General features: G+C 36.6%; 1 protein-coding gene across 50 annotated transcripts in view; it reads left to right on the top strand.

Annotated features, from left to right (window-relative positions):
* RIMS1 (regulating synaptic membrane exocytosis 1) overlaps positions 1-12,254 on the top strand; it is a 491,535-nt gene that overhangs the window by 475,740 nt on the left and 3,541 nt on the right. For all 50 annotated transcript variants that reach the window (XM_032864386.1, XM_032864392.1, XM_032864391.1 and 47 more), the window contains 4 exons: positions 5,127-5,265; positions 7,439-7,551; positions 10,541-10,642; positions 11,266-11,405. In XM_032864386.1, the coding sequence (XP_032720277.1) occupies positions 5,127-5,265; positions 7,439-7,551; positions 10,541-10,642; positions 11,266-11,405 (494 nt within the window). The remainder of the gene's footprint in view (positions 1-5,126; positions 5,266-7,438; positions 7,552-10,540; positions 10,643-11,265; positions 11,406-12,254) is intronic.

Below are 12,254 nucleotides of genomic sequence, written 5' to 3'. Positions count from 1 at the left end.
CCCTTCCCTGTGGCTTCCCATTATACTTAGAACAAAACCCGGGTTGTTTTCCAGCAGGGCCCCCCCCCCCGCCCCCCGCCAGGTCTTACAGACTCTCCCAGTCCCATCTTCTCCTCATCCATCTTACTTCAACTTTTCAGAGCTTTCTCAGACGAGCCAAGGAAAGTTCATCACTCCTCAGGCTCTTGCACTTGGCTCCTTCTGCCTAGATAATACTTCCTTCAGATCCTTGCAAAGCTGGTTCCTATTTTACGTTCTCAGCAGTGGCCTTCTCCGGGTTCCTGGGTGGCTCAGTGGGTTAAAGCCTCTGCCTTCAGCTCAGGTCATGGTCCCAGGGTCCTGGGATCGAGCCCTGCATTGGGCTCTCTGCTCAGTGGGGAGCCTTCTTCCTCCTCTCACTCTGCTTGCCTCTCTGCCTACTTGTGATCTTTGTCTGTCAAATAAATGAATAAAATCTAAAAAAAAAAAAAAAAAAAAAAAAAAAGTGGCCTTCTCTGCCCGGCGGATCAAAAGTAACTCACTCCACTGGGACAGTCTCTTCTTTTTGTTTTTGTCTTTTTTTCATGATGACTACCAGTTCTAAAATTATCATAACTTATTTAATTGCTCATTATATGCACTATCCTGTCTTATGACTGTTGTAGCTCCAACATCTAGAAAACTGCCAATTAGACTATAGGTACTTGGTGTTCAATGAGTATTTACAGAATGAATTAATATATCAAGGAGGTGTTTCTAAATGTAACATACATCTTTTACTATGAAAAGAGAGAAATAATTAATATGTAAAGAAGACATTCTGGAAGGGAAAGTTCTTCCAAAGCAGGGGAAAATAATTGTTCCCAAATGATAAGGATTTTACTAATTTTTTTCATGTGTTTCTGAATACAGAGTATTAAAATAGGTGAGTTTTCTAATCCTTTTGTTCTTTGTATAATATTTGGGACAGTAGTTTCAAGTCAAAGGTTTCATGTCATGATTTGATAAGAGACTTCATGTCTTAACCAGGTAAATGATTCTTCAATGGATACAAATAATTGTTAAATAATGGTGATGTCATTTAGTAGTTTAATGCATGGTATTGATATTTTTTAAATTACATATATGGAACATATATTTATGCTATAATCACAACATATTTACAGAGACAGATTTAGATAATTATATACCTTTGTACTTGTATAGACTATATGTGCTTTTAACAAAATTTTTAAATGAATTTGTAAGCCCATATGAGAATGTGTACATGAAAATATCTGTGTAGCTAAACCACTGTTCTGTTTGTAAAATGAGATTAGACTGTGTTTTCCTAAACTGTGGTATAAAGAAATGGTCACAAGACTGAGATTCAGAAGATCCAATCCGGCTTCTGCTGCTCACTGTCATGATTTTGAGCAAACCATTATACTCACTAGAGTGTACGTTCCATTAGGGCAGGGATTTTTGTCTGCTGTGTTCATTGCTGTTTCACCAGGATCTGGAAAAGGCTCGGTTCAGTATAACTGCTGAACAAGTATTTGTTGCATGAGCTAAAATTCTCCAAAATTAGCTTCCACATCTACAAAACAAAGTTTTTGCAACCCTTGCATTCTAAATAGTCTTAAAGCTATTGTGAGTTTAAAGAAGACAAATTAATAGCTAGAACTGTTTATGCAGTTTTTACCTGGGCCTTTATACATTGTTTAGTTCATCAAATCTCTTTTCATTGAATATTTATTATTATGAATAAGACAGAAGCTAGGTATCAGTCCATATTTGCTGTCTTCAAAAGGACTAAAACAAAAACTTTAAAATTAAAAATATATTCAAATTCATAAAATTAAGTAACTCTAAAAGAAAGTTGAATAACCAGCTGCTCAAATGATGTTTTCTCAGAGTGGGTAGCATTTACATTTTGGAAGCTATTAAGTTTTAAAACTGCTCTAAGAATGTTAGGACACTCTGTAAATATACCCTTTGTTAAGTATACTTGATGTCCCAATTAAATTATGTAAACAAATTAGTAGACTCTTCACTTTTAATTTTTTCATTCATTGGACGAATATGTATTAAGTGACAACCATGTGAAACCTGTGTTAGGAAATGATAGCCTACTTGATGAGCCCACTCTGCATCTGTCACCTGCACTGCCAGGTACACACAGAGCCCCAAGATCTCTGGCCACAGAGCGTTTTGGCCAGAGTCAACATCAACATTGGAAAGACTGCAGAGGAAAGCTGTGCACAGCTGAGAAGACAGTGGCCCCCTCCGGATCACCATTACTCACAAGCCTCCTCCCACGCAGTCAGCAGGACAGTCCCGCCACCCATGTTGCTTCCCTGTTCCCTCACAGCCTGTGTCATCACTTGCTCCGGACTGATGATTAATGAGATCCTGACCCCTTTATAATAAAATCATTGCCACTCTACTCTGTCACTCTCTCTCCCCCCTTATCATTCATGTTTTTTTTTTCCATAGCAGTTATTACCAAGCATATATTTATTTATTTGTTCATTGCCTTGATTGTATACACACATGAGAATGTAAGCTCCATGATAGCAGGAAATTTGTCATTCGTCAATATATCCCCAGCACCAGAACTTTGTGTGATACATAGTAGGTGCTTAGTAAATATTTGTTGGATGGGTAAATGAAAAACTGAATGAACAAGTAACCAAACTTCCCCACTACTGATTGTCTTAGCTGTTTCTCCTCCAGTTTCCAGAGTCACCACACCATTTAGATTTCAAGTTTGCCCTGGTTTTTCTAGCTATGATAGTCCTTTTTCTCAGTAAGAATTCAGTGTCCCACCCTGGATTTACTGCCTCCCACTGCTTTGGGGAAACATTTGCATAACACTGCTTAGCTCACTTCAGTAACACACGGCTGGGTTTTGCCTTTTACCCCTGAAGTGGACTGTAGCCAGTATGGGTGCGTGAATGAAATGTTGCTCTACCGTAGTGACTTCATAAAGGAGCTGCATTTGAGAAGAAGGCACAATCAATCAATCAAACAGCACTAGAAAGTCCATAAATGAAGTCACTACCTTCAGTAAGTGTACAAATTCTGCAGTGACGAGTCAAATAGGCAAGATAGAGACTAGAAGGGGGAAGAGTAGAGAAGCCTACCTAAGCGTGGGAAAGTGGGTACATCCATATGAATGTTGGTAGGAATGATTTAAATTACTATGTTTCTAAATGGCAATTTAGGAATAGCTATTAAGACGGAACAGATTCCTACCCTTTCACTAGCATGCAACCTCTAGAAATTTGTTCTATAAAAACTCTCCTGTAAACTGGAAACATTCCAAGTGCTCATCAGTAAGGAGATGGCTTAATTATGACACCACCTAATGGTGCAATCATTTAAAAAAAAAGTTTGTATTATATTTACATTAAATATTTTTATATTTATATTTTTGTATTATAGTTTGTATTATAGTTACATTAAACGGAATGAGGAAAATGTGTGATCTTGTTACTGAGTTTCTACCCATGTTCTAGACACTAGGGATAACAATGAGCAACATTCACAATGTTCCTCTCCTCCTAGAGATGAAATTCTAATTGGGGAAACAATAGAAGATTAATGGCAGAGCAGTGCTATAAAGAAATACCAAGCATGGCAAGGAGATGGCAAATGATAAAGATGAGAGAAAGCCTCTCTGAGGGGGTGACATTTGCACAGAGACCTGAGCAAAGTTAGGAAGCAAGGCAAGAAATTCAGAAGGGAAAGACAGGAAGGCAGGCCCTGAAGCAGCATGCTTGGAGTGTTCAAGAAAATTCAGGAAGACCATGTAACAGGAGAGCAAGGACAGGATGACAGACAGCGTGTGAGATCTGAGAAGTGGCCAGGAGCATTTTACGAGCCATAGTAACAATTTTGGCTTTTCTTTTAGTTTTGATGATAAACCAGCACAAGATCTTGAGCAAGGGAATGACGTATTCAGATTTATGTTTTTAAGGAACTGCCATGACTCTTATGTAGAGAATATTCATTATTGAGTTCATATAGCATAATCAATTTTTTTTTTTATTAGGCAAACTACAAAAGGATTGCAGTGACCAAATATGAGAGGAAAACAGCAGTCTTTCCTATTGTTTATCTAGGAATGTTTTGGGGCACCTACTTCACAAAGGTTTTATGAGGGTTGGAGCCTTTCTGTGTTTATATACATACATAGATGCATACAGAGCATATATTAATGGGTATTAAATGCTGCTGTATGAAAAACTGAAAGAAAATCAGAAATATGTATCAATTGCGTAGATGTTAAAACTGGGGCGGGTATTAAAAGTCTAAGTATTTGTCTATCACTTTGATACTGTTCTAATCCAATAAGTGTTTTAGAATTTCATTTCCATGGTATGAATAGAATGCTGGTTAGTGTGTCTCAAAGTGGCTTGAGGAGGTTTGCTCTGAACTTAGAGTTTGTCAAGAAAATGATCAGTCATTATAATTCATGATGCCAAAAGAGACTCACACCCAAAACTGCCAGTCAGAAGTCATGCAGCTGAGGCAACAAGCCATGAGAGAGCCAAAAGGCTTCGAGTTAAGATAATACCTGTTCTACCTCCATAGGTATGCTCTGTGCCATCTCAAATGAGCCTGTGTATGGTAAAGTGTTTCAAAAAGCATTCCATGAAATACTACCGTTTCTCTTTATGGGATTACTGATACATGGTCAAAACTGTGCTATTTTTCATGCCCGGTTCCCTGTGCCTCTTCTCCTTTAAAGGACAAGGCCCAATCATTAGGTCTGTTCCCATACATTTGGAACACTCCAGACTGAGGAAAAATCTTTTAGGTTCTTTGGCATCATCTTTCCACATAATGCCGTTCAGTGCCAAATCCCGCTTTTCACTGCAGTGGTCACTTAAGCAGCAATATTACAATGAGCTCATCTTGTTTCATTGAGATTCAGGCCGTCTCTGGGCCTGGGGCAGTGGTCTGCCCTCCACGACTACCTTCTTGGCCAAAGCATATGTTGGCAAAGAGATGTAGCAAACCAGATGATTCTCTTAGACTCTCTTTTTCTGAGCAAGCTTTTAATTATAGGCATCATTGTTTTATTTGCAGAATCGGTCAGTATTTAGGGAGAGATGGTCTAAACAAAACTTAGAGTTTCTTTTACTCTCTCTTGTCAGAGTCAGGCCACAAGAAGTTAAAAAGCACCATCCAGAGAAGCACAGAAACAGGAATGGCAGCCGAAATGAGGAAGATGGTAAGGCAACCAAGTCGAGAGTCTACTGACGGCAGCATCAACAGTTACAGCTCTGAGGGAAAGTAAGTGATGTCAGCACCTCTGTTTGGCTTTAGAACCGCCAGTTGTGTGGTCAAAGGTAAAATAACAGCTGCCAGCAGTTTCAGTGGAGCTGCTCTACTTAACTAGGGCTTCAACCCTCCATGTTTTAAACAGCCTTACCCCTTATGATATGTACACAGGGACACACTGCTGCACCTGGTCACTCAGACTTTTCAAAGGTATGAAGAAAAGCTGAGTTAACCTGAATAAACCGATCTCCATTATCCAGAAAACTCACAATAGTCCCTTCCTGGATGTTTAGTGTAGAAATGCTACATTTAATGGGTTATTTCATGTGGGAAAACTCATAATCTGGTCTAGTCACCAAAATCTGAATTAAAATTTAGAATTGAGAACTGATTTCCCATATTCCTTCTTCTCTCCAAACTATTTTTTCTTTTGTTTCCGAGTTGTGGAAGTCTAACACTCTGATAATAAGCAATTATAATTTTTTTGTTTTTAAAACACCACTCATTTTTATCTTGGGAAAAAAAAACAGAATTTATCTTCCTCATTACCTTTCTTGTTAAAGAGTTTTAGTTAATTAATCTTAAAATATATCTTAAAATCTTAAAAATATATAACTAGATTTGTGTTTTACTTACATGCTTTTACATATAGATCTCACAAAAAAGAAAAAACCTGCATTTTTCTATGCTTGAGAAATTTTCTGATAAAACCAAACTTTTACTGAGGTGATAGATCTTACAATTAAGTAATTATTAGTCTGCGGTGGATTACTTGGGGATTGATCATGTACAAATTTTCTATAATTATTCACTTACTGCCATTTAGAAATCTCATTTACCAATCTAATAGTAATAATTTATTTTACTCTACTGGCATTTTTAAATTTTGTTCGAAAGATGAAATAAAATTATGCCAAGTTAATATTCATGACATGCTTTCCTATTCCTGAAACTAGTGTTTATTTGATCAAATGATTTGTATGGATACTCCCGGTAAGATATAGCTAAGAGCAAACATCAGCAGGAATGAAAGTTACGGAGATGAACTTGCTGACAAAATGCCAATATTTGATGAAGTGTTGTAATGTACAAATGAAAGGAGACATTATTTTCTGATATGAAACTAATAAATAATATGTACCTCCACTGTGGATAAGCCACTTAACCTCTTACAGATTGTTTTTCATAGTCTCTGAAAGTGATCATATGTGCCCTCTCTAATTCCCTTGATTATGAGGAAATAATACGTGAAAAAGCACATTGGAAACAATAAATCCCTATAGAAATATGCTTATTGAAAAATGCTCACTGAGGTCCCACTACATAGCAAGCATGGTTCTTGTTGCCCAGGATACATAAGTAAACAAGAAGAGCACACTCACTGTCCGCTGGAGCTTACAGCCCTGGGAGTTCAGGCAGTCAGGGTGGAGTAAGAAATGGACAGCGCCTGGGTGGCTCAGCTGGTTAAGTGCCTGCCTTCTTCTCAGGTTGTGATCTCTGGGTCCTAGGATTGAGCCCCGCATCAGGCTCCCTGCTCATCGGGGAGTCTGCTTCTCCCTCTCCCACTCCCACTGCTTGTGCTCTCTCTCTCAAACAAATAAACTCTTTTTAAAAAATGCTTTATTTTGAAGAAAAAAGAAATGGGCATAGTCTAATCAATTCTCTTCCATTTGAACTGAATGAAAATCTCAGATAATATAAAAATGTAGTTCATTAAAAAATGAATAAATGAAACATTTTTACCTGTAAATAAGAATTTGTACTTTGCTATAACATATATTGAAGACATTATCAGGTACATTTTGAATTTAGCATTAATGTTACTGAATGTTCATGAACAATTATTTATGTAAAATTCATGATATAAAAATTAGTATCTCATATTTTATGTCAACAATGTATTTATGTAGGGATTTGTATTTGTAAATGTCCAGAAAACTTCGTATATTAAAAACTATAATGACACCCTCCTGAATAGAACATCAGCTCTTAACTCGAGAGTTTATTTCGACCTTTTCTCAGTCAGTGCTGAATTCATATACTTGGTTCAGAGGCAGTGAATGCCAAGAGTCTACGTAAACTGCCTAATGTTCATGATTCGGGATCAGAATTAGTAGTCAAATGGAAACTAATGAAAGGAATTCTAGGAGATCTAATGTTTTGATTTTTATCCTTTTGCTGATAGCTTAATATTTCCTGGAGTACGACTAGGAGCAGACAGTCAATTCAGTGATTTTCTTGATGGACTGGGACCAGCTCAGCTTGTTGGCCGCCAAACCCTTGCCACCCCTGCAATGGGTAAGAACCATTTTTTCCACAGGAAAACTGATGTTTCATGACTGACAAGGTCATTTAAAGTATCATAATAGTAATATAAGTGAGAAGCAACATTTGAGCAAGGGTATTGCTGGCTTCAAATGACTATTCTAATTTCTGATGCATGTTTCTAACTTGAGACATGATGCAAAATGAATAAAGTTAGTCATAAATCTTTGAACTGTCAGAAAACTTTGTCAACATAAAGAGTCCACAACAGACCCAAATGTAGGATGAGGGTAGCATTTCACAGCATAGAAAGATGATGGATTATTCAGTAAAGAATGTTGGCAAAACTGTTAAACTAAACAAACAAAAAAGATTAATGAAATTGCCTCCCCACTTCAGAACCTATACATATATTTTATACTCAATTATAAAAGAGAACCGAGGTGGAGAAAGACACTAGAAAATACTAAAAAATACTTAATGTTTCTTTGCTCTTGGAATGGGAAAAATCTTTCAAAGGATCAAACCAAAGACAGATAAATTGAAAACTCCTACTAGCAAGATAAACCCTAAATTAAGTTAAAATGAAAATGATGAAAGGAGAAAATGAAATGTAACATGTGCAATAGCTATTCCCCTGAAGGACACGAGATTCCATGGAATTCTCAGCAAAATGCATGAAAATAGGTCACCACAAAGGCGCATCATCATGGACTCTCACAGCACCAGAGATCAGAAAATCTTACAAGTCTTCTAAGAGGAAAAATAATTCTATACAGAATTATCAAAAGTCAGATTCCCATCAGACTCCTCAGTAATAATACTGGGAGCCAGAAGACTACTGCGTATTACCTTAAAAATTCTGAGTAACAGTTGATTTCCAACATAGAGTACCGCAGCCAGTCGAATTATCAGGTAAGTTTCAGGCTGGAATAAAAAAAACATACTGACAAAGAAAGGTCTCGGAATATTTTCCTCATACACAACATTGCTCAGAAAGTGACTAGAGGATATACCTCAACAAAATGAACTAAGTGAACTTAAAAAAAATAGGAACTAAAAAAAGAAGAAAAGATCCAGTAAATAAATGCTTTAACACAAGAGAGAAATGGTTGGGATACCCAAGACAATAGTGAGGAAAAATCTGAAGGTAACAGCTGCAGCAAGCTTCAAAAGCAGTTTGCACTGGGTGTTGTACGCAGCTGATGAATTGTTGAGCTCTACATCTAAGGCTAATGATGTACTATATGTTGGCTAATTGAATTTAAGTAAAATTAAATTAAAATAAATAATAAAATAAATAAATTAATTAAATAAAAATTTGTCCAAATTGTCAGATCCATAAAATAAAATTACAGAATACTTACTGTGTTTGATTTTTTGGAAGAGGTCAACAAGGAGGAGAGAATAAGGGGTTGAACTAATGATATGTACATAAAAATGTATGCAGATGCTTTTTAAAAAGACACTATTTAGTATAGGGAAAAGGAAGAGCTGTCCAAGAAATGAGAAGTAAACACAGTGTTCTAGTTCGTTCATTTCTAAGTAATGTTACATAATCATAATTATAGAGTCCAATATTGGGATAACAGAAAGTGTCAAGTATATGGCAGCGGTAGGAAGGCAGTGAGAGAAAATGAAGTTAGAAGTCAATAATAATATCTAAAACTGAAAAATATAGAAAAATACCTTATATGTATAGTATTTAGAAATAGGGAGGTAGATGCCAAATAGTACAAAATAAATCAGATAAAAATATTGAAAATCTTGAAAGCAGTGACCTTTGGAAGGCAAGAAGTTGAGAAAGATAATGGGACTCTTTTAGACTAATAAGAAGACTTATAGAACAGTTTGATTTTTTAACTATGTGTGTATGTGATTAAAATAAAAACAAAACAGAAGTCTGGGAGCTGAGGTCTAAAACAGAGTTATAAAACCAATGAACAATCCAGAGCCACAAAGTTGATCAACTGACCTGGCAAATAAAGAGAATTCACAACTGAGAAAATGGAGAGAATTTAAGAAAAAAATTAGAAATAATTACATTTAGCATTTTCAGAAACTAAGTATCATATCAATCAGAAAATGATGAGCACTTTAGTAAAAATGGCCAAAGGACATGAACAGGCAAAACATAAAGGGATACAAACTAAAAATATTTAGAGATATGTTCAGTCTGTCTATTAATATGCAAATTATCACTTTTTAACCATCAGATTGGTAAAAATTAGACATATTCCTAATACCCCTATTCGCGGGTGTGGAAAATGGGAGGATAGATACTTCCGGTGGTAGTACCAACGGGCACAAGCTTTCTGAAGGGTACATAGCAATATGTGTGGAATTTTTGATTGTCCATTTAACTAGACCCAATAATGTAAAATCTGTGCAAAATTTCTGTATAAAGCTGTTCTTTGCAGTATTATTTGTAATAACGATGACACAGATAACTGGTATTTCCATCAACAGGGATCTGGTTGAGGTAATGGCGTGACCATTCACTGGTCTGTACGGTCAATGAATTGAGGATGTGTGGTCACAACAGAGATGGATAGATGATAGATAAAAGATAGATAAGAAGGAATAAAGGGAGAAAAGGAGTTAAAGAAAGAGAAAGTACTTATGAGGTTTCTGGGATATTCACCAAAACATTAATAGTGTTTTTTTCTAGGTAACAGAAATACAGATAATTATACCTTTACTAAGTATTATACACTAGGTTACATAAAGGATAAGAAACCCTACTAGGCTTAAATACTTCATATTGTTGTTATTAAGTGATTTATAAAATAATATAGGACTCTCATAACATGGATTAGTACCAGAAAAATGAAGGAAAACATTTCAAAACCTGATTGGGAGGCAGGGGAAAAAAAGTGGAAGCAGGGAGCTCTAAATAGGAGGGTTTTTATCAAGATCATGAAGATTACAATCTGGAGAATGTCATGTACCTCTATTTTTTTTTTTTTAACTGTGTGTAACTGCAAAGACCCTGAGACATTTGCTTCCTTTCCACTTGCAGGTGACATACAAATTGGAATGGAGGATAAAAAGGGCCAATTAGAGGTTGAAGTTATTAGAGCACGAAGTCTCACGCAAAAACCTGGGTCCAAGTCCACACCCGGTAAGGAAAGGTGGTACCGAGTTTGGACAGGAGACTCTGACATAAGCAAAAAAATCAAAATATTTGCTGCATTTGAATTCTGTGTTCCCCATTTTGCATCATCTGACTGATTAAAAAGGCAGCTTTTCTGTATTCTTCGATTCTATTAAAATGGATCTGGGTTTTCCTTGCACAATTATTCTGTCAGAAAGTATAAGGAAGAGTATTATTAAATTAAGAAAAGTTTAGCTATGATTGTTTCTTAGCTTGTGTTGTTTTTTTTTCTCCACATTTACAAATGGAAAGGAAAAAAATTTTTTTTTTTTTTTTTTAGTTTTAAGCATAAAAAGGAAACAATGAGCTTTCAGTTATACACCTGAATCGTGATGCCAGCTGTACCCCAGATCAGTCAGTCTTAGGTTAACTTGGCAGACCTTTACTGGGAATGATGAAAATGCCAGTTGTGGTAACGTTAAGAGTTTTAAGAAAGAGAATTTATGGAGCACCAGAAATTTAAAATGATTTAAACAGTCAATAGGAAACTTTTCACTAAGCATCTCTAATTCTCTAATAAGACATTCTCTAATCAAATCAATTTAACTTGAAGGATTAACTTCTTATATGTTAAATATTATTTCGTTCAGCTCCATACGTCAAAGTGTATCTTTTGGAAAACGGGGCCTGTATAGCCAAGAAGAAGACAAGAATTGCACGAAAAACCCTTGATCCTTTGTATCAACAGTCCCTGGTGTTTGACGAAAGCCCACAGGGTAAAGTTCTTCAGGTCAGTAACAGTGTGACTGTTTACATAGTAATGTCCACATTATTCATATAAACACTAAAGAGGTGGTCAAACATGAAGAGAATAGATTTTAGGGAGGAGAAATGTGACATCTTTGAGTAGAAAAAAACATTGTTAATTTACAATACAAACAATATATAGTATTGAAAATATCTGATGGATCTAAGGGAAGACATAATTTTTATTTTCTCTCCCTTCTTTTTTTTCCTCTCTCCATCATCTCCTTCTGCTTTTGCCCTGCTTCCCATGTCCCCTCTTCTTGATAAGTAAGTTGGTAGTATCGGAGGGTAGATAGGTAGATAATCAAGACCAATGATGCTAATGGTTTATCGAGCATTACTGTGTGCCGGACATGGGATACAAAGAGGAAGAAAGGAAGGAAAAAGCGAATATTCAGGACTGGTGAATGTCGGATGCATTGTTAAGTAACTGCATACATTACTTCTTTCTTTTTTTTTTTAATTTATTTATTTGACAGAGATCACAAGTAGAGAGGCAGGCAGAGAGACGGGGGAAGCAGGCTCCCTGCTGTGCAGAGAGCCCGATGCGGGGCTCGATCCCAGGACCCTGGGATCATGACCTGAGCTGAAGGGAGAGGCTTTAACCACTGAGCCACCCAGGCGCCCGCATTACTTCTTTTTTTAAAGCTGTATTTATTTTAGAGAGAGCACGTGGTGGGGGAGGGGGAGCAGAGGGAGAGAGAATCCCAAGAAGACTCCATGCTGAACACAGAGCCCGACTCAGGGCTCCATCTCATGACCCCAAGACCAAGGGTCGGATGGTCAACCAACTGCACCACCAAGACACTCCCTTACATTACTTCTTTTAAAC

This window comes from Lontra canadensis, unplaced genomic scaffold (assembly GCF_010015895.1).
Source record: "Lontra canadensis isolate GAN:19392208 unplaced genomic scaffold, GSC_riverotter_1.0 scaffold27, whole genome shotgun sequence".
Taxonomy (NCBI): Eukaryota; Metazoa; Chordata; class Mammalia; order Carnivora; family Mustelidae; genus Lontra; species Lontra canadensis.
This window is presented reverse-complemented; position numbering and strand designations above follow the sequence as displayed.